This window comes from Serinus canaria, chromosome 10 (genome assembly GCF_022539315.1).
Source record: "Serinus canaria isolate serCan28SL12 chromosome 10, serCan2020, whole genome shotgun sequence".
Lineage (NCBI taxonomy): Eukaryota > Metazoa > Chordata > Aves > Passeriformes > Fringillidae > Serinus > Serinus canaria.
Genome location: NC_066324.1, coordinates 12,905,586 through 12,929,280, shown reverse-complemented (window position 1 = coordinate 12,929,280; position 23,695 = coordinate 12,905,586). Strand labels below are relative to the sequence as shown.

Here is a 23,695-nt window from a genome sequence, read left to right as displayed (position 1 = left end):
GTTTCAGAATACAAAATTTTCTGTATAAATAATGATACAGTGGAAATTCAATGGAAACCAACACAATAGCCTTGATCAGCACAAGGCTGCAAAAGGCAATTTTATAGATCAGTCTTAGATAATGAAATATTAATTTTACCAATTCTTCCATATTTAAACTGCATACATTACATATAATATTACTTAATGTAGAATCACCAGCAAATATACAATATGCATTATATATATATATACATATGTAGATATTCACATATAACACCTACCTATTTTCAGAATTTTGTATAATTTTTAATGATATTTTTAATATCTAAAAGAACGAAAATTTGGCCTTACAGAAGTTACTCAAGAGAGCCTAAATCCAGAAATCACTTGCAGACATGCTTTCAAAACCTGTGAGGGATTTCCCTTGCAGTGCTGTTGCACAGTAACTAACTCCAAAACCATTAATACATTTGAAACTGAAACTCTATTTGAAGAATCATCATTGAACAACATAATGGTTTGGGTTGGAAGTGATGTCAAGGATCATCTTTTTCATTCCTCTTGCTCTGGGCAGGACACCTTCCACCACACCATGTTGCTCAGAGTCCCATTCAAACTGGCCTTGAACACTTCCAGGGATGGGGCACCCACACCTTCTGCAGGCAACCTTACTTTATGTGTTCTCCAGTACCAACTGAAGTGGAACAGGATTCTTTTGGATTAATTCTCATCAAGAATCGTCAGCCTTTTCTTCAAGGACTGGCAGGTGAAAGGAGCTGGTTTAACTGGTCTATCTGTTTAGGGCAGTGTAACATGCATAGCTCCTCTGCAGTGGCCAGCCACATGATACTGGGGTTTTGATCTGACCCACCCACCCAGACCTGTTCTGTTTCTGCAGGGAATAGGTGGTGGAAGACCAAAGTGAGTCCCTCACTTATTGCAAGCTCTTTGACTTCCTAACCAGTGTTCTCAGACAAGCTGCTAAGAAGAAATTATATCTGTAAGATCTGGTCTTCTTCTGCCAGAAAATTCTCAGAATGGGGTTGGAAATACCATAGCACAAAATGTATCCTTCTGTTCTGAGATAATTTCAAATGTTTTTCTATTACTGTGGTTAACATACTGCCCATCAAACACAATGCTGCAACACAAGGAGAGATCTCTAAGTACCCTCTGCATGCCAGAATTGAAGAAGTCAGAACGTTTCCAGTGAATTTAAAGCAATATGTAAATATAACAAAGAGCCTCACAAGAATTATTACTTGACACTGAAATTAGCATGCCTGAAAAATAGGACTCTCTAGTAAACAGCTTTTGCTACTGCACTTTATTTCCCACTTCATACTTCTGAATGTGTTTGAAAACCACAGATCACAGCCATGCTTCAATTCTTGCAGTATTTCTATAAGAAATAAATAATCTAACAAATTTTTTTTGTGATTTACACTGAAAAGAGAAAAGGACACTTTCAAAAACAGCTATGAGGCTTGGATTCCCAAATCCCAAATGGAAAAGTGACCAGGGACTCACAACTGAGTAAAGCAAAACTGAGCCAGCTCCCAAAGCATAGGTCCATCCATGTGCTCATCTACAGCTCTGATTCTCAGATCTGGGATGTTTTTAGCTCATTATCAACCCAGCCCTGTGAGAGATGAATGGCAAGGGCAGTACTGTGCTGCTGCAGCTGTACCACCCCTGGCTCCTGAAGGAGTCAATTGCCCTTTGCTACCTCCAGTTTGCACCAAGCTGTGCTGTGACATCATGCAGAGCTGAGATAAGACTCAAGTAAAGGTCCCTAACATCAGGGAGAATATCAGGAATGTTCTGATGAGCTGCTGTCAGATTTAAAGTACTTCAGTGTTTTATTCCAGTATATTGGTGCTATCAGTCATGAAATTATGTGTACTGATCAAGAGCTCTTCAGATAACATGAAGGGTATGGTCTGCATTTCATTGGTGTCACTCAGTGGAGAAGACTGCAAAAAGATTTATTGAAGGGACTTCAGTCACTGTGAGCACCAGCCAGGATTTCAAAATTTGTTTTCTCAAGAAAACAGAAAGAGTGACATATCTGTAAATTGAGTCAGAAAGCTATCAAAGTGCTTCCTAAACTACTTCTCCAAGATATGTCTTTTTAACTTAGGGTAGCTAAGCACTTCACTCAGCTAACTATTAATTAAGAGAGAAAATACTACATGTGCTGCATGAGGAGCTAGACAGTCCTTCATCAGAGGGCTTTGTCTCCAATAATGAGGATAGCAATATACATGTCAGTAAGACTGTCAAGCTATCATGTTTTACTGCCTCTGGTAGTCATTGGTTTTTTGCCATCAGCTGCTCTTTGTATTCTGGTGTGGAACTGTAGTACGACATTTTTGCATGCCGTTAGCATTTGCAATGTTTCACCCCAGGAAATATCCTCAGGGGTGATATTCTGCTGCAAGACATTAGCTTTTAACGGTGATTGCCTGCCTGACACGAAGGTAGAGAGCAATAAAAACAGGAATTGGAGACTGCTGAGCATATTTTGTGATTTACTTCTTGTGTTCATAGTGGCAAATATCCAAAAACTCTAGTTCAAGCCCCTCAATTTTAACAGTCATTGCCCAATTTTCACCCCAAAATTAATCAGTCCCACACAATCAGATCTGAAGCATATTTTCTCAAAGTACTGTGGCAGGCATCTCTGAGAATTTTAGGTTGCAGCCAAAAGCATTTGCAGAAGGTGGTTACCCTGAGTTACACACAGATACACCCTGAGCATGCAGGGGCCTCAGCAGGACAACATCTGCCAGTCCTTCCCCTGAGTGAGAGCAGGTGCTGACCTACATAAGAACCATTCCTTGTTGCTTTGGGGCTCATTGATCTCAGTGCTCAGCCTCACAGCTCAGAGCTCAGCTGTGCAGCTAAAACATGAACCTCCTGTGTGCAGAACCACGCTAGGATGAGCTCCCTCCCTCTGAGGGGAGGGGACTCCACCTGATGGGGAGAGAGCAGAGATAAGGGAAGGGCACTGAGGAAGGCTTAACGGTGGAATCTGGTCTAATCTAAGGGGCTTGGACACAAACTAATGAAATGTTAATTACATTACTAGTTACTGCTTCATTATTATAACAGTGGTACCACAAGCCAGTCACCTAGATTCACTGGAAGGCCTCCAGAGCTGTGGTTCATACAAGCTGCATATTCAAGTGTTCCTAAAACCAAATGCACTTTTGGATATACTGATAGGAAACCATAAGAGGATCATGCTGAACAAAGTCTCCTTGTAAAACCCAAGAGCTGATGCAGAATTCAGGTAGTCTTTTGAATTAATTTTACTCATCTCTCTATTTAAGTTAGACCAGTTATATTTCTCAGAATTGTCTCCCACCTTCTGGGAAAGAAAGTTTTACTGTCTGGCATTAAGATTATATGCGACTGTTGCTTGAATTTTTTTAATGTGATTTGCTGTTAGAAATAAATTATTTGGAATGTGATCTCTTTATTTTAAATTATGTGTTTTACACTTCTTCACTTAAGTTTCTTGCACTGCTTTGTGATTGTAACTGTACAGAAAATTGTCTGCCTAAAGTTTCCATATAAAACTGCCCCTGCTGGAAGTCTTGTGAACGAGTACTCAAGAGGTGTAGAAATACAGTGAAATGCAGTCAACTCAAGTTTTCCAACAGAGTGAATACTTGTGGATTTTAAAAACTTATTTCTTATTTCTCCATTAAGACCATTAAGTAGAGTGGTGTGAGGGAAAAATATAATAACAACATTGCCTGTTTTGCCTCAAATATAATTTGAGGGAGAGAACCCTTACTTAAGCAAGTTTTACATTCTCTACCAAGCAGAAAAGCTGTAATATATCTCTGCACTTTAAAACGATATTTTAAAATAGGCTAAATGACTGTATGGATTCACAAAAAAAAAGCTGTGAATTTTTTGAATACAGATAAGCTTCTGCAGTAGTCACAATGCTTTGCAGAGGTACGACTTCATAACTTTTAGCTGTTTACTGAGGACTAGAATCTACTGATAAACTGCAGGCTTATGTAATACCCAGTCTAGCAGCACTTCATATTATATTTACCAGACAAGATCAAATTGCTGCAGAGTAAACGTTAGGGAGAAAACAGAACAGTTTATGACGTAAATAGATGTGATGCCTGAAGCTGCTCCTTCCACTAATTTATACTCCTACTCAGCTTACAATTTAATCTGTTGTAGGATAAACACACATCAGCACTAAGTGTGGAGTGCTCACTGGTGCTGGTGAGAATTTCTTACATTCAAAGCTACAGTTAAGTTTTTTCAGAAAAAGGAATACAACAAGAGAAAAGAAATTCTCATTTCAGAAATGCTGAACAGCAAATATCACCTTTCCTAAAACACAGGAATTCATATTCTGGATTTAAGAGAAATATCTTTCACTTAAATAAATAAATTCAAATCAATTTCATGTGAAGTCTTATATCATTAGTATGAGTGTTCTTATTAATTATACACACACACAAACACAAAAAGTGCATTTGCCAAAGAACTTGGCTAATTCTGTTCAAGGCTGGAATAGTCACAGAACTAACATTTTTTCAGTGTACCATCCAGAAAGCAAATACAAGGCACAGGTGGTAATATGATAAAGAAATTATGCTCCTTTAAGACAGTAATTAATTCTAACATTACTTTTAGAATGCCCATATTATATTAAAAAATAAAGAGTGGTCTCAAGGATTTTGCATGACATTTGGAACAAAACAAATGCTATAAATATTTTGTATTGAAAGCTCAACCTGACAGACTAACTTTAAGAAATCCTCGGCTTTCTTAAAGCAGTTACTAAAGTTTGGATCCAAGTATACAGCATTTGTACAAAATATAAGGCTGGGAAGACTATACCATTTTCTGCAAATTATTTTTTTTCTAAAGCTACAGAAGTGAAATGTTAGATTTTACATAACTATTTTCCTGTTACAGATCTTAAATGAACAGTAATCAATCAAGTATCTTCTTCCCCAAAACCACTGGACAATGTCACAGTCATGTCCAACTTGATGACTACATAATGAGGTATGGTGTCCATTCTGAAACTCAAGTTAAACATTTTAGAGTTCATAGCTGTCTGTGGGTGTATTTATGGTATGTTGCTCCTCCATGCATAAATAAAATGAAAATCTGAGTGCTTTGATATGAAGGAGCACCAGAAGGCTTTCTTGTTTACCAAAGGCAAACTAACAATAATGATTGAGCAACAGCACAGAACAAGTTAATTTTGACCTTACCTGATCCACTAATTGGGAGTAGAGATCATAGCAATTGTCAAAAATGTATTTGTAAGTTGAATCCAGGCAGGCTTTTACACAGTCTTTCACCACAGTGCTGGCTCGAGGGGGGCTCTGCAATTCCAGGACCTAATTAAATATTTCATAAGTGGGAGAAGGTCAGAATTAGATTGAACACAAATATCCAAGTGTTGAATGGAGTTCTGTTATACAGGATGAAAAATATTCAAATAAAGCAATGATAAAAATAATTAAAATTGTGTTGAAATAAGGTGGATTTAGTTCAAAGATACATTAAAACACATGCAATTAGATTTTGTCAGTAAACTTTATTTAAATTAAATTAAATTAAATTAAATTTATGTGATGAAAGATGGATGCGTGCCCAAGAGTTTACATCTCTAAATCTTAGGGTTTACATTTTGTCAGTTTTTTTATTATTTAGGAAATAATTAAACTGTATAATATGTACTTTCCTTTGAATATCAGCCAAATAGCAGTTATTTATTTAAAGCAAAGGGTTAATCTTTTTTGTCCATTTCAGGATACATTAATTCAAACATTAACTTAATGGATTATTTTAATTCTCTTTATATAGTTGCCTAATGCAATGGAATCACATGCTAAAGGTTGCTTTGTGCTTTTCTTTTCCATTCAGTAATATTAATCTGTACTATTGCATTCCAAAAATATTTCCATGCTTGACCACTTAGATCTCAACCTTTGGAGAAACCAAGGCAAATAGCTGTCAGATCTATTTTGCTGTTTGACTTGTGATTTTATTATATAAGTAGAAAACCCTTATTCTATATGACTCCTAAGGAGTTCAGCTAAGTATGCTTTATGTGACTTGACTTTAAACTAATTAAAAAGGAAAATTTTTTGTTTAGGTCAGAAAATTTATTTGTGCAAGTAAAGGGCAATACCTTCATCCGAAAAAAAGTAATGCTGGTAAGCAGATCCACAGTTGATTTCAGATCTTGGAGTCTTTCAGAATTGCTGGCAGGAAAATTATCCTGGTAAATCAGTGAAAGAGGAATCATGCAAAATTTGAGTTAGAGGTAAAATCCTTGAACAACTAGTTAAAAACCCTCAAAGAAAACATAAAGTGCTGCTTGGAAGGATTAGAGATGTTCACCTTACCCAAATTCTGCCTGTGAGGTAGTTAATGATGAGCATCCCTTGGACATGAGTAACCTTTGATAATTCTCCTGCACTTGTAACGTGAATAATTCAAAGTATTGTGATATTTCCAAAACATGGACAGAATAAAAAATGTTACAAGAAGTCTGGAAACTGTTGCTAATGAAAATAATTAATGGGTTTTACGTGGCACAAACATAATTTTGGAACATAAATGCAGTAGTAAGTTTAATGTAGAAGTAACATATTCAATTTTTGCTACGATCTCTGGGTTAACAGAGTGATGTGAAGTAGTGTTCTTTAAATAACTGCTTACTAATGAAATATCAGCCTCATGCTACAATACTGTCTGGACAGCATTCTTCAAAATGAAAAGATCTTAGCATGAACATATCTCCTTCATGAAGGATATGGTCTTAAAAACTAAGTGCAACTTCCATTCTCTCTAATGCCTTGGGGTTCTTTTAAATACTCCCTTTCTCCTCCAGTTTTGGAGAGCAGGTCACATGAACAGACAAGTCCTTGACCTGGAGGCTGCCACTCCTAGAAGTTGAAAGAAGAGCCTCAAGTGATGAAGCCCTAACTTCGGTATTGTCTACAAGTTTAATGATCCAGTGGACTGGAGAAGGAGAGGGAGTTCAGAACCAAATGGTTACTGGCAGGAACCCAGTGCCTACTTTCCTGAAAGGCTGGCCAAGGACACAAGACTCTTTCAACATTACCAGGATTTTAGCATGCAAGTTGTAGCAAAGATGTCAGGCTCCCAGAAAAAATACAGCAGTAACTGCACTTTGCACTACCTGAGTCAGAGAAGGTAATTCCCAGATAAATTAACTTAATCAATTTAAGACTAGTTATAGACCGATTTAATCAAAGTTGTTGAATATTACTCTTTCTTGAATATGTGATAATCCCTTGACCCATTCTTAGCTTTTGGAAAGAAAATACTAAGTTTTTTTCTTTTTGTCAAATTGGAATAATATTTGTGTTAAACAGCTTAAATTCTGTAAATTTTTATTCCAAAGGATTTGGGGGTTTCATGTTGACTAAAATAGAATATGTTGTACATACCCTGTATTTAGACAAATCAATCCTCAGAGAATTGTGCAATTGATCCAGCAGCTTTATGAACTTTTCTCTCTGTACAAAGAAAAGAAGAATATGTTGCACTAGAATTTGCAGGTTCCTGTAATTGTTGGCATTTTAAAAAGCTTCTTTCCACTCTTAATTTATTTGAAAATCAATTTGTTTTCCATTATTTCATATACAAGTGATGGTTTGAAACACCTATGTTTCAAGGCCAGGCGATGCACTTCATTCACTTTATTTTCCCTTTCCATGTTGTATACCTGGTATGCATTAAACACTGTGCAGCTGTGCAATACATTAGGGAGGTCACAAAGATTTTGCAATGTAACATTTGCCTGTCTTATATTTGCCTTGCAACTGATTAAACTCTTGAAGAAACCACCTCTCCCTTCCTTTAATAGATAGTAAATGATGCTCATTTACTACAGAATTTGGTGCAAAATTATGATTGAAAATTATATTTCTGAAACAGTGGCTTTTATAGGAATAAGTTAAGAAATACTAACACAATGAAATTATATTTTTTTCCTTTCAAATGTGAAGATTAACTTGTTATCTTGATAGATGAAAGAGCAGTGAAAGTATTTTGCAGTGAGATTTCCAGCTGAGTTGTGCCATTCTCAAGTAATGAGTTTCTAATTGCCACGTTAGAACATATTCCATCGTCTACTGCACAAAACTGTGAAATCTCAGCCTATGTGAACGCAGCAGACTTCTGGAAGAAACAGAAGCTGATAGCTCTAAGGGTGCACTGATTGTATCTGTACCATCCCTCAAATGTGATGATCAATAATTTGAAAATAGAGTCTTTGTGCATGGCCTCTCATCAGTGGAGTTCTAACCTACACCAAACCCCACTAATTTGGCACAGCTCCCTTAAGGGATCAATCAAAAGAGAACTTTTTTGTCACGTTATAAAGCTCTATTGAAATATTCAGTCAGCCAAATCATTCCCAGCTGTAGCCTGAGGACTTCAATTTGAGATGTTCTTTTTGATAAATGATGTGCATCTATTCACTAACAAATGCCTTTTGACCCAGGAAAGCAGAATAATCTGATATTTTGCCTATAAGTCAATTGTTCGAAAAAAGAGGTCCAAATCTCTTTTAGTGATGCCTACTACTCTCTTTCTATCCATCTGTTGAACTATGAATTGGATTGGAAATGCGTCAGGGGCAAACTGGCATTGCCATCAGAGAAAGGACTTAATCTCTGCCCAGTCTGAGGACAAAAGTAGTTCTGATCATTAGAAAACTGGGAATAAAGGACAAAAATCCAGAAAAACCATTCTAAATTCCAAAAGTTGCATCAAAGGACTAATAAAGCTTGAACATTGAAAGAGAAGACTTGTTTAAACAAAGATATTAAGTAATTCTTGTTTTATGCATCCAAATGTATAATTTCATAATTTTATGTTGAAAATCTGAAATTCAGAATTCCTCTATTATTCTAATACTGGAGAAGATTAATAGTGCCTCTAACACTACTTCAAATAAAATTCTGAATTTGAAATTTTAATGTGTATTTAATAAATTTTAATTATGATGAGTTAGTTATTTCATGTCAATAAATGGTATTTTATGAAAACTGTTACATCAAATATCCCTTCGATATCAAGCCTACAAATAAAAACCTTACTGAAAAAAGAAAAAAGAGAAAATAAACACATTTTTCAGCATAAGACTGTGCTTATACCCTCTGTATCGTGTAATACCAGAGCTATGAGGACAATTTCTAAGAAAATCTACTTACCCCAAAGTTAGTAGCAGCAAAGCGGTCTGAGGCAGATACATTAGTTGCTGCTGTTGTGTGAGCATAGAAAGCATTTATATTGGCCAACAATGTACTCATAACTGCTGGAACACCAGGGCACATGTATTTAGAAGAGAGACAGGAAAAGTGCCTGAAATTCAAACAAACCAACAGTTATTAAAGATGGCAGGGAGTCTTCTTCTTCTCCCATGATAATTTCTTTCTAACTCTAATGATGTAACTTTCAGGCTACCTCGTGGAAAATTGTACAGATGTATATGAGGAAAATCCATACATGTTTCACACAGTTGCCACTTGTTGCACACTGATATTTTCAAACTGGCCACATTAGATTCACATTCAGTTCTTACTCTGTTAATCCTAAACACAAAAACATGACTTAACGATTTTAATTGCTATTAAACAAAACATTAATTAATAAAGAAAACCTAAAAAGCAAACTCTAACTCATCATCATGGAAAGTCACAGAGATCTATAGTAGAAAAAGATTTAAGTGTTGCCAACTAAAAGAGTCAAACCAGCATTTTAATGTGGCTTTTATTTTACCCTACATTATTAATGAAAGGTGCTTCAAGCAGCTTCTGGGTTCACCTTGATTTGAATTAGGCCATAACTGAAATTCTTCCCCTTTGATCCAGGCCAGTAAAATTTAGGTAATCAGTCTGTTAAACCCAAAGCAGCCGAAACAGAGGTGCAATGTAGCAGCACTGTTTACTTGTTTAATGAAATAGGAGATGCCTGCTGGAAGCATACAAAGAGCTTGTAACACAACAAAACATGAGAGGTACAGATGAATGAAGATCTGACACCTGAGGAGAGTGAACATCATCATTGCAAACGTAAATTCCTAATTTCAAGGTCTATAATTAGGCAGAACTGGGAGAGAGAAAGGGATAAAGACCAAATGTACACAAATAGTAAAGAGAATAAAGGGGATTAGGAAAAGATGGTGGTAAAAATGGGTGTACAAGAAGAAGAGGATTAAGAAATTCCAATCAGGCTCTGTATGACTGAAGGTCCTGATCTGGCCACATGCTCCTCTTAGCTGGAGTCTCTGGCTCCTCTCTCCTGTTCCTCCTCAGGAGCATAAGGCAGAGCAGTGTGCTGGGCCTCAACCACCTGGGCACTAATGCCCTTCCAAGAAAAAAAATTGACACAAGGTACAATTGAACTCTCCTGCTGAATTTAAGACAAATGCCCTTAACTGTGGTCACTGCCCAAATCATCTTTCAAGGCATTATTCAAGATTATTTTCCTGTAGGGGCAATTATTAATTGCTATTATCTGCATTTTTCATAACTGAGAGAAACTGTTCAAAACTACACAGAAACCAACCACATGGGCCAGGACTAGAGCCCAGCATTCCCAGCTATGTGCTCACGGAATAGTGTTACCAAACCTTTAATTCATAGCCAGTATTTTCAAGAAGTGCTTCTGAAGACTGAAACGTGGATTTAACAAAAGAAAAACACAGTTCTCTACCCCTCGGAAAAATCTTTCAAAACATATGTCACATGTTTTCTGTAAAGTAGAAGAATAATACTTTCCTTTGTAATAAAATACAATAGTGATGTCAGGTGGTTCTCACCAATAAAGGCAACCTTTAAAGCTTATAGAAAAATCTCCTTATCTACGAGTAAGTTTGGGAAATATATGTAGGGATGATCAGATCCACTTATCAAAAAATTGAGAAAATAATTATTAATTTTAATACTGATGACCTTTAATTTCCAAAAGTCTTTTAGTGGACTTAAAGGTCCTTAGTGCCTGAGTAACATCAATCTGGAAATAAAAAGGCACTAATAACCCCACTGGACTTAGAGTCATACCTATAACATATGCTCTGCTGAGGGTGGAGTTAGGCAAAAGGAGCAGTCAGAAGCAAAGAAATCACTGATATTGTTTCAATCGCCCTCAGGGAACATGACAGACCACGGAAATATTGTTTGGGTCAACATTATAGGGGTCTTCTGAAGGTTCCCCTAAGTATTTCACAATGAACTACCTGTACTGAATTCTTGTTGTATTGCACTAAAGATTGTTGCAAATTCTTATATTAAGAATAGACCCTAATTGTACCAATTTTTCACAAGGTAAATTTAAAGCAATTGCTGTAATTCATGTCCTTATTGTATCACTGCACTGTTTCACCTGTAATGTGCTTAGTGAAAATTATGATAAAGCATGTGTGACAGATTTTGTTTCTCTCCATCATTTAATTAAAATCTCTAATGTTCACAGGACCTATTAAGTATGCAATATGGGTCATGACTCAGTGCTGCTAACTAAGGTTATCAGCTACCTGCAAGATCCTTGGATTCCTTCTGCTTGCTAAAATGAATAAATCAAAGTAAACACCTATCCTTGTTTTTTCAGGGCTTTGAAAACAGTAGCCAGTAGCATGAGTTATAAACAATTTCTAGTGGGCACATGATGTCATAGCAACCATTGCTAAATCTCACACATTTTAGAGCAAGGCTGCACTGCAAAAGCTGAAGCCAGGCCTGCTTGCTCCAGCTTTCTTACTATGCAATTTTCTGACCAATAGACAGTGCCTGGGATTCTTCCAATATTTCTGCTAGCATGAATTAGCAAAGAAAGGAGTCTAATTGATGTGCTGTACTCATCAGTAAGAAAATGCTATCAATAAAAAATTAGTTTAATGGGCGATTTGTGTGCTTTCTGTAATTCTGCCACATTAATTGAAAACTAGCAGGAGAACAAGATGACATAGTTAGTGCCCATTAACCTGCTGGAATGAGAGCTATGTTGCTGATTGAGAATCATTGGGTTCTACCTGTGGTGACTCTTGCCAGTAAGAAGTAAAGATCTTAATAGAGCTTTTTATTGCACTTGACTCTATTACATAGTAAATTCAGGCTGCTGATATTATGTGTAATTTCAGAGTCTAGTCAAACACTGTTGCAATACGTGCTCGGATTTTCGCCTTCTAAAGAGAAGTAAATTAAGCTGAAAGATGAATGACAGAAAATAAGTTTCTTTTTCTTCACTGCAGAATGTGGCTTAATATATGTAGATAAATAAAATTTCAGTTTGATTCCTTCTAGACATTGAATTTACAGCATAAACTGCCATCAGTCCCCACAGTCATCAAAATAAAGGGCACTACTTTTTCTTCCTGCTTTTTGTGATACTTATTTTCCTCCCTATTGTCTCACACATCCCTGCTTGTACGTCTGGGAGTTACACATACTAGCTGTGTGGCTAACAGTGTCTGTCTGGCTGTTATCCATCAAAAAAACCAAAAAAATTCTCATCTGAACCATGTAAGAGTGGCTGTAATGGTCTTGCTTTTTTTTTCCTAGTACAGACTCCATGAGGAATGGAAGTATAAAATAGCATAAGAAAGAAGAGTGGATTATATAACTTATACAGTCATGACTTCAAAGAGATGCAATTACTGCAACAAAATCAGTCTTTTTGTTGTATTTTAGTTTGGGTCGATGGCTGTTTTTCTATTCACATGAATTCTACATTTGGTAACTTAAAGCAGATTTCCTTGCTCAGGAACTGTGCAGTCATAATCTGTATCTTGAGAGCAAAACACCCTTTCTAAGTCAGCATCTTTAGGGAAAAAGTGTCTGCATTGTTCTCTTAAAAATGTGGACATGCTCCTATCTCCAGCAAGAGGTGTAACCACACCTGAATTCATTATCTTTCTAAGTTTGGTGAGAAAGATCTAAGTAGGGGCAATGATTAGAGCAGACAGGTAACCTGTGTGGTATCTCCTGGTTTGATTCCCACATTTCAGTATGAGTATATTCACTGTGTTTAGAAAAGAAAGACTACATTTTTGAAATATTATTTCTGTGCTTAGAAGAAGATAGAAATAACTATTGAGGGCCAGAAGGAAATCCTCAGGGTTAAGAGATCATAGATGACAAAGCCACTATAATGAACCAGAAATTATAATAGACAAGTGGGATTATTTATTGCTGTAGTGGAACAGGTGCCAAATCACTTTAGACAGGGGTACTTTAGAGAAGCTTAATCAGGTTTATGTTGTGTAGAAATGCAGAAAGGCATATGTTCCTATGCCAGCATATGGCATCTATCTCTACTTAAAAGGGTCAAGACTGACTATCATTTAGTGGCACTGAAACTTTTCATAATAGCTATCTTTAAAACAAATATTAATACAGCATCCTAAAACTCACGTAGTGTGATAAAATGCAGATGCTCTCTGGGGTCTGCATCCCGGGGTATTACAGCTTAATCAGTTTTGCATTTACAAACACAAACATTTTAATTTCCAATGTTACCATGAGACATGCAGTAGAAGTATTCTGCAACTAGATTCTCAAGCAAAAAGTTCTTACACAATATTCCTCTGGGCAAAGTGATTACATTCAAATTCTTTCTCTGTCGTATAGTAGAAAATTGCTTTTATTTTAGTAGAAGATCTTTGTTACAAAATGCAATCTGATAATTCTATTTTCCAAATCAAGAAGCTGTACTTTTTCTTCCAGCCACTAAAATTGTTCCAGAAAAAAGGTAATCTCATAAGAAGAAATAAAACCAGGAGATAATAGTGCAAAAGAAAATTCCTCATGACAAATAGACTTAGTGTCTTCACTACTTGTCTTCCCGAAATCTGAATGCTCTGAGATGTGTCTGCAGATGATTCAGCAAAACAATGTATATGAATATATATTTTTTCCAAGTATTACTTGAGATTTCATGCATCACTGATTTTATTCCCAACTTAAAAAGGCTGAGGCCTTTCCCTCAAAAAGGCAGTGCTCATTATTGACATGAAACATTCTAAATTATAAAAGGATGTGGGTATGGGCACAATGAAATCTTAAGCTTTTATTTCTTGTGACTATCTACTATTAAATTCACTTTCTCATTACATCTGCCTTCAGATACCTGGTTTGCAGTCAACAACATCAGGGAAATTTGGGGGAAAAGATATAGAAGAAAGCAAGAACAATAAGAGGACAAGGCAAAATACGTCAATTAACTTCAAATGCCTTGGTTAGAATTTTTGAGTAAGGACTCCTGAAAAATGTGTTGGAGTACTTGCGCAGCTACATCTTAGATGTGCAGACAAAATTTACTTACTTTTCATGAATATCTGCATGTTATGTTATTTACTGAGTTAAAAATAAGTCATCTTCTTTATATAAAAATATAACCTGTCAATTTCTACCACTTTTAAGTAAAAAAGATTTTCTGTACTTCTATCAGTTATATTGCTATTTTTGCAATGCTAACTTTAGCAACATCTGAATTTCTAAAACCGGTTTCAAACTTTTTCTGGAAAATTTTTCTGGAGAATACATCTAAAGATGAAAAACAAAATTCAAAATAGTTTTACAGTTAAAGTTGTCAGTGAAAAATACAGCCATGCTATACTGACATAATCAACTATTGGGGCTATAGTCAAGACAAAACTAATGCAAAATCAGCCCTTTATTTCTTATACAAATTGCTAATAACAGCCCTCCTTTGGCAATAATAGCTCTTAACAATTCATTTCTTGAATTGTTAAGACTTGAATTCATTTCTATACACACAGCAGGAACAACTCTATCAATAACATTCTGGTAAAAATCCCATTCCATTTTAAATTAAGTTATAAAATTACAATACCTGGATAAGTTACTAAATGACATAACAATCACACAGAGAAACTAAACAGAGAAACACAAATACTCATGAAAGTTAACACATGAATTCCTCCATACGTAGTTTAAATACAAAACAGAGGAGCTCTCAAGTTTCATTATTCTCTGCTATGATGTCCAAGTTCCTTGAAGGAAGATCACAAAAAATGTGTATAGTACAAATACATTCCCTGAACTTCTATTAGATGAACAATACAAGAATTCACAGACAGCTACATAGAGTGAAAGACAAGCTCACTGCAATAGTAGGTGTTGTCAATATGTTCTGCAAAGAAAAGAAAGCTTGAGATTTTTAGATACCTTTTTACTTATTATAAGACTCTTCTTTTTAGGAGGTAAAGAGATGCAAAAATATGAGAGATGTTCTGATTAAAAATCCCATAATATCAGTTTTCTGTAAGAAAAAAGTCTGTATTTTTTATTTATAGGACTCATTTGGAGTCCCCTGCTTTTCTATAGCTCCAGCAGAATATAGTCCTTTTCACCAGAAAAATTTTGCTGGATAAATTGAGAACACGTGATGGATCTCTCACATCTGCAGGCCTCTGAGCTCTATGGTGCTGGGTTCTAAGGTGTTCAGACAGCTCCTTCAGAATGGATGATGCAGTAATAGGGCTCAGTACTGTTAATAATGGTGTGCACAAATTATTTACATATACTGTGGAAGCTCACTGTAGCCACTAGTGAGCTTCCATAGTAGTAGAAAAGAGGACAGAGCTTGTCAAACCCTGTCCCAGTTGCATCTGGAACACTGGAAGTCTTTCTGAACTGTGCTTTATATCAGTATCATAAGGATTAAGGAATGCATTAGCAGTAATACCAGTAACAGCTTATAAAATGCTTATATCTTAAAGCCACTGCAGATGAGAAGCACTTTAATGAGAATCAGATGGACAAAATGAAAAGAATTTAAAGTCAGGAATGGAAGAGAAACAGTGAATGAATTCACAAAGGCTCAAGACTCGTTACATCCCTCAAACACATTGCTGACAGCAAAGCAGAAAGCCAGCCATGATGATACTTACGTCATAGCTTGATAAATATATTCGATTCCATAGCGCATTGCAAATTCATCCACAATTTCCTGTGCAGCATCATCAAAGTACACCTTCCAGGCCTCATCACCTTTCACCTCAGGGATTTTCACCACACCATTTGACTTCACTTCCGTCAGGTAATGGAACAGACTCTGAAGGTAAGAAATGTTTCAGAAATGAAAGTTTGGCTTTTAAGAAGCATTCTGAAAATATAACCTTCATATAGTCTTCAAGATGTTGTTAGTCAATTTTTGAATTGTTTATTTTTCCAAAGACTGGCTCAAACTAGTCAGCAAGCTTGTGATTCAGCACATTGTATCTTTTTGATATGAAGTCCTGTCCATTAACTGGCATGGAAAGACAGCAACATAAAATAGTACAGAAATGTCTCTTTTATATGCCCTTGTTAATGAATGAAATCATGATGTTGTAATACTTATTACAGAGTGCTTCAATTTCAATTGTACAGGTGACCAATACATTTCAAATTCATTATTTAAGCTCTTCAGTTACAGGGAGCTAACAGAAATACTGCAGGTGCCTCTCAAGTTGTGCAAGGTGTGCAACAAAGCTTAGGTTTTGTACCCTTGGGAGCAAAGCTAGGATTTGACGTTCATGGCATAGAATTCTTCTCAGATTGCCTAGCTCATATGTATTCGCAAATTCTACAACTTCATATGTATCCACAAAAACAGATTTTATTTCCTATTTTCAGTGACTGGAAAAAACCCCTAAAACCTCAAAATACTTTCAGTTTTGTTGAGTAGCCCATAACTGTCTCTTGGATTTTCTTAAAGCATTTGAATATTGTCATTTACTTCATAAGTCCAACATCTGCAATTTCAAAAATTGATCAGGACAAATGCCCTAAATATCTGATTTTACAAATGGTGAACAATGGGATTTTTTGGCTACATGCTAGTGGTGAACCTTCAGCCATGTATTAGCTATCAGCTTTCAGAAACTACTCGTATTTCCAGAATAGAATTTCTACATGGATGACTACATGAAGGAAGAATAATCAATTGCAAAGAAAATCTTTCAGAAGACACACCTATTTATCAGTGATGATTTTTTCAATGTTGACAAAAGTAAACTAGATGAAAAGAAAATTAGATTTTATAGTGTTTGTGTTTCTCCTTTTTCTCACTCTCCAAAATATGTATTACTGTCTAAAATAAACTTGTCCTCAAGTGCAGCAGCAGTTATTTGTTTCAGGGCTCTAATTTTCTGTAGCCTTGTTTATTTATCCATGCAACAACTGAACAGTAATTTCTATACTGTATACTATAACTTCCCCACCATACCTCATGTAGACAGGTGTACTGCACATGATAAGGAGCAACTTTCTCCTCTCCTTCAATTTCAACATTGATTTTCAGTCTAATGGCCCCAGAGACAGCCGATTTATCTGTTCGCTTTTCTGAAGAGTGGAAAAATAATGCATTAGTAACTATAAAGAACACGTGTATGTCATATGAAAAGCTTTCATAAATCATTCTAGTTTAATCTTTTAAAGCCAGAGAGTCCTGCTGTTGAAAACAAGAATGTCTTTTAATACCTCACACATGGTTCAGGCCACAAAATGGAATATCTAACTATGAAGTAAAGAATCTCTTATTTTATATCCCACATTCAAACAAGGCTACACAGCTATTTATTTACTACTTTCCCCTTCCCAGCTGAAATTACTGTAATTTTCTACCTGTCATCTGTACTAATTATTATTATTTTCCTTTAGTTATGAAGACTTTACCAACAAGCTGGACTACCCTGAGTGTGATGGGTTGATTCTGGTAGGTGCCCAGCAAAGCTGCTCTATCACCTCCCCTCCTATGCTGGACAGGGCATAGAAAATCTAAAGAAAGCCCCATGGGCTGAGAGAAGGATGGGGAACAGATCACTCCCCAATTACTTCCCTGGCCAAAACCAGACTCGACTTGGGGGAAAATCAATTTATTACCAGTGAAATCAGAGGATGATAATGAAAAATAAACCCAGATCTTAAAACACACCTTCCCCTCACCCATCCTTTCTTCACAGGTTTACCTGGCTCCTGATTTTCTCTACCCCCTCCCTCCCTGCCAGTGGCACAGGGGGATGGGGCAGTGTGGGTTCTATCTCTCATTTTCAAATCAACCTGTTATGTTTAATACTTTAAAAGTCATACATTGGTACCAAAGCTACAAATTTTGAAGTCATAAAGTTAAAGACAGTAATACTCTACCTAAATTTGTTTTAAAAAATCAGTAAGAGTCATACCTAGATTATACCATACATCCATTTCTCCACTCAATGTTCTTACTTCAATGATTGTTTGCCCAAGGAAGTCATCTGATTCCTTTTTGAAATGCTGTTTTACTCTAGATTTGATATCATCATCTTCATCCCATACTCTTACTTTTATTCTATCTGTAGAGTTATGACATTCACTGGAAAAACAAATATAAAACACAAAATGTGAGTGATATATAAACTATATTACTCTGTACTGCTGTCTAATTCATTAAACTCAATCTCCACACACTTGCTTAACTGCACCAAATGTGAAAGCACAAACAATCTGCAACATCCAGAGGAATAAAAGGCCAACCCAGACTGACAGGGACAAAAAAAGTTATATATATATGAGAATTAATACATATAAGAGAATAAATTGATTGAATTATATATACATAAAGATTGTATTTAGGAATGTCAATAAAATCATTAAAACTTTTAATTTGAAATTCATACTACTTTATGCTGTTATGTAACGAATATCTTAGGAAAGATACAGTTAGGTCAGGTTTATCTGTTTGGAAATGCCATGTAATACATACAGTAAACTACCAACGTAGTACTCTGCAGTAATACAAAAAGCAAGAAAAAATTAAAGAGTATTTCCAGTGTGTGTTGGTAAGCTTTTGTTAAAAACCAAGAAGTATGCACAAACATCCCAGCAAGAAAAGAAAGGCAATCAGAAAAACCCAGAAAAATAGGTAGCTGCTTTTTAAAAAGATACATTTATGTTCTTCAAGACCTCCATTCCCTGGTAAGGAGAAAGAGTAGGGACCATGCCATGTTCTAAAAAAATTTCTTGTAAATTTAAGTGGCTTACTAACCCTTTCTGGGCTGAGTGGATTTGACAAAGTGCTGGATGTATGAGGGAATGAGGTGGCTTCACTTTCAATCTACAGAGTAAACAGTGGAAAAAAATTTTTACTCCCAGCTGCACCCTGCATTTATTTGCACAGAAATGGAAAAAAACCTCTATTACTGACTATTCCTATAAGGCACAATGAGGACTGTTTACTATTTGTTGGTGATGGTTTTTGATGACTTGATGGGGGTATCCCAACACTGAGGTGTGGGTTAGTGAAAAACTTTCTGCTGAAGTTTGACTAGTACAGAGCTGGCATCAGTTAAATCCATACCATACCCATGCATCCATATGAAGTATTGGTTTTAATATTCATTCACTAGTGCTACTAAATTTTTTTTTTGTATTACATACCTCTGTTCATCTTTAAATACGACTTTGAAGCATAGCTGCAAATTTTCATCTTCAACAGGGCATTACTTTCACAGTTGATTAAGAGTTTTTACTCTAATTCTATTTCAAGCACTATCGTTACTTAGTGATCTGTCTCTGTTTTCAGTGTTAAAACAGTTAATACTCCAACTTATCTTCCAAGCAGAATCCCTCAGGGGTATTCTAAGAATTAATTAGTGGTGGTAATGGGCTTTGGAAGTATAAAGTGCTGTAAATGGTACTATTATTGTCAAGGCCAATCAGACACTAAAAATGGCATGCCCAGCTTTTACTCTGCCACACTCTAACATCATTCAGTATCACAGAAATCCTTGTGTCTCTCTGTATTCCAGATTTTAACTTTGCATATTATTCTGGTAATTAAAATGCACATTGTTCTGTGATTAGCAAAACTAATAAAGTGCAGTTTCCTTTTGTCTTGTTACTGGCTTCCCTGACCTCCAACCAACAACAATCACCTACTGAATCTTCTCCCTTAGCTGGGGTTTTCATAAATTACCCCTTTATGTTAACTCCTGGTATCTATTATGGGATGAGCTCATACTGAGGTCAGTCAGTATCTCATCTGTCTCTAATCACATATTTTCATAGAACATGACAGACATACTATTTGGCAATCTGTGAAATTTCTCTGACTGATCACAAAATTCAAGCTATTGGCAAGGACATACAAAATATAGGAAGATATATGTGGACCAAATAAGCATTGCTGCTTTAAGAAACTAGGCTGTTTAATTCTCCTGAAATGTAGCTCTAACTACTTAACATTGCTAAAGTCCTGAATTGCATTTAGCTGTGCACCCAACAGAAGTAATTGACAGGGGATTTCTATAGTGACATAGGGAGATCTGTCACTGATGAGGTATTTATGTGACCCTCATCACCACACCTGTGCTTTTAATAGAAATCTTATTCCAGCTTTGATTCTCTGGCAGATGCTGCATATAAAAAGTCATTGTGTACTTCAGCACAAACACCATATTTCTATTCTTCTGAGGCAACACAAATTTCCCTCTGATATACACTTAGCTGATAAAAAAATACTTATTCAGATGGTCAGGATTCCCTAATCTCCTAGGTTGTCCTCAGCATCCTTTTCTCCTTTAATCTTAGGTTAGTGAAACGTGATGAGACCTGACCCAACCAATGTGTTAGCTCATGCTCATCTTTGTGTCAAAACTTCAGAACAGAGTCAGCTCTGCTACCTTTGTAATGCTCCTGTGCAGGACCACAAAAATAGCATGGATTTCTGTTTAAAAACTGAAGAGTGGATGAGCAAAGATTTCCTCCTGGCCTGTCCTGTGGCAGTGTGACTGCAGGGAGTTACTGCTAAAGTTCTGGAGCTGTGTCTGAATGATCCTGCTGACCTGTCCAGACTCAGAAACAGCCCCCTGGAATGACATGCATGTTCTGCTTTAGTCACTGCTAACATCTGTCCAGAAGCTCTGCGTGGAATTCCTACTTCCAGGAAAATCAGCCCAGGGAATTAAAGGCTAGACAACATATGCTAGTTTCAGTGTTCCTCTTCTAGCCACTCTCCTTTATGAGCTCAGTAAAAGCATTCACAGAAGTGTGACAGAGGAAGATTAAATGTTCTCTAGCACACAGAGAATTGAGGGTACTGATGCTTCTGAAAACTAGAGAATTTGCAGTCTGTTCTGAGATGAAAGACAGAAGAGACAGTTTTAATAATTTACCAACAATCTGGTGACACTACATTACTTCTGCATTTCCAGAATGCCACACAGACATGAAATAATCCTCATAGAAATCCAGCTTATTCTAATGGTTAGAGTAATAAAACTGGAATAAAAAAGTATCTTTACAACAGAACCCCAATGTCAATTTACTATTAGATGCACTGGCATGATCTTATTGTACATATCCTTTAAGAAATCTGCACCCAGTGTTAAAATGACAACTAAGTGATACTGTGCTACCCTCAGTAAGTTCAGGAAGCCACTTACTGCTATTATTACCCTCATGTTTATTATTATTATTACTATTATTATTATTATTGCCATTACTGCAAGCCAGGACTAAATCCACACCATTGCTACGTCCACTTTGTTGTTAGGTGTTCACAGACAGTTCCATGGCCCCTCAGAATATTTCTTCTAGAACTTCATTGGCCCTACTGTTGTCAAACTTTTTCTGAAGTCTGATTTAAACCTCTCTAAATGTAATTTGTGGCTGTTACTTGTTCTACTATAACAGTAAGCATGGAAAATAGATTATTCCTTTCCTCTTTGCAGGAGAAAGGATGTGTTTAAAGACATCCTTACCTCCACTACTTGTCTCTTCTCTAGTCTGGACAGTCCCAATTCTTTAGCAGTGTTGTCACAGGCCATGCTTTCTGATAAAGTAGAATGAGACTAATTATGCTTTTTCTTGCATTATTTTACTCTGTCATAACAAAAAGAGAGTGGTATAATTAATCTGGATTGACAGTAGTTTGAAAAAAAAGACTCAGACCATGCACGCTGTACTCTAAACCTGAAAAATATCATCACTGAACAAACAATTTATCATTGGAATTGCTTCTGAGAGGTGTTCTGCTCTCTTGATTTGGGCTGAGGCTGTGAGATACAGTTATTTTAATTAGCAGAATGTCTCTCAGGTTGATTATTGAAGAACTTTTGGAATGGATGAATCTAGTAAACTAATATGTAGGTTTATTACACAATTTGTTTTATGTAATACAATTCTCTGTTATATACTCTTGCCTAGGAGGCAATCCTTGAGCTATTTCAACAATTCTGGTAAAACTGTGTTTAGATAGCACTGGAAACTGGAGCACCATTTAAGCAGTTAACCAACCATGTTATCTTCAGGTGCAGTGAAGATAACAATTTTAAAAGTCAGTTCAGCTGATCAAGAATGTACAAAATAACAGTTGAAAGGGACTTTGGTGAAGTCCTCTTGGCCACTGGCAGAAAAAATTGCTTAAAATGAATCCACTAATAATTTAGTTCAGAATAAATAATGTGCGAGTGCCATGCTTTAAAGTAACTTTGAAGAAGGAACATCTACAGCTGGATGACTGAAATCGGTTTGAGCAAATGTTCTCATGCACTGAAGGTAGCAATATAAATCCAATGAAGATATTTATTAGAGCCCTTATGCTGTCTTAGTGACAGCCAAAACAGGAAAAAATAAATAATGTAAAATAATAATCCAGTTATTTGAACGATGTCTATATTACACAATTGTATCTGAGGTATTTATGAATGGTCAGAAGAAATGCGGCACCTGCAAAGTCAACAGGGCAATTTGGAGATGTGTGCTAGCCTAGAGAAAACTGTCAGGAAAAACTGATTTCTGCATGTCAGTAATCACCTGTTGAAAATAGTCAAGAAAAGAATGAAAGTAGACTTTATTATAGTGTATCAATAAAAAGGGTTCTAAAAAGCTGAAAATTATACAGCCAAAATATATCTTCCTGTAATAAAAAAAAAAAGAAAATGCACCTGTATCAGATGCCACACTCAACCAGAAAGAGAAGGTGACAGCTGTAGGACCCTTCCTTTGCTCTGGCATTGAAAGAAACTCTCCTGTCACTGATGTTTCATTGAAAAAGCCCCCAGACTTCTCTGTTATCTCCTTTCTAATAATGCCAGGAGAAAGGATCAAAGCCCTTCGCACCCATGTTACATTCATTAAATGAACATCAGCTGGTCTATTTACTTCTCTACCTTGTGCACCAAAAAGCTCTATTTTAGTTATTCTTTATGAGGTCCCCTGCTCAAATCTATGCCAGTGTCCCATGGTCATTTAGCAGGGGGTCAGACTGCATTTTGGCAGAAACATTCTCTCACTGTTACCATGCAATCATATCTGGGTCACGTGTGGTTCTAAGACAGGAACACTGCCCTCACTCCATGTGCTATGACAGAGCAAATGCACAGTGGGCAGCCAATGTTTTTTCCAAGTCCTTACTTTGGAACAGATGGGAAGACTTGAAAACATGTTTTGGTTTGATAGGTATGCATAGGATTGTAAGTTTTTTGATACATCTTATTTCTACATTGTATAATTTAAAAGTTATAATGATGGTTAATTTTAGATTTTCAACAGGATTTAAATATCAATTACCACTAATTGAGCCTAATTTAAATAACACTTCCTGAGTAAATGAAATAGTTATATTGATTTACTTTAGATTTAATCTTCTGGTTAAACATTTATAGTTTATTTAATACAATTTAGAAATT

At 36.1% G+C, this 23,695-nt stretch overlaps 1 protein-coding gene across 2 annotated transcripts in view; it reads right to left on the bottom strand.

Moving 5' to 3' along the window:
* UNC13C (unc-13 homolog C) overlaps window positions 1-23,695 on the bottom strand; it is a 165,152-nt gene that overhangs the window by 58,547 nt on the left and 82,910 nt on the right. For both annotated transcript variants that reach the window (XM_050978636.1, XM_050978637.1), the window contains 7 exons: window positions 18,209-18,378; window positions 17,254-17,369; window positions 15,935-16,098; window positions 9,234-9,384; window positions 7,464-7,532; window positions 6,176-6,265; window positions 5,250-5,378 (listed from right to left, as the gene is read on the bottom strand). In XM_050978636.1, the coding sequence (XP_050834593.1) occupies window positions 5,250-5,378; window positions 6,176-6,265; window positions 7,464-7,532; window positions 9,234-9,384; window positions 15,935-16,098; window positions 17,254-17,369; window positions 18,209-18,378 (889 nt within the window). The remainder of the gene's footprint in view (window positions 1-5,249; window positions 5,379-6,175; window positions 6,266-7,463; window positions 7,533-9,233; window positions 9,385-15,934; window positions 16,099-17,253; window positions 17,370-18,208; window positions 18,379-23,695) is intronic.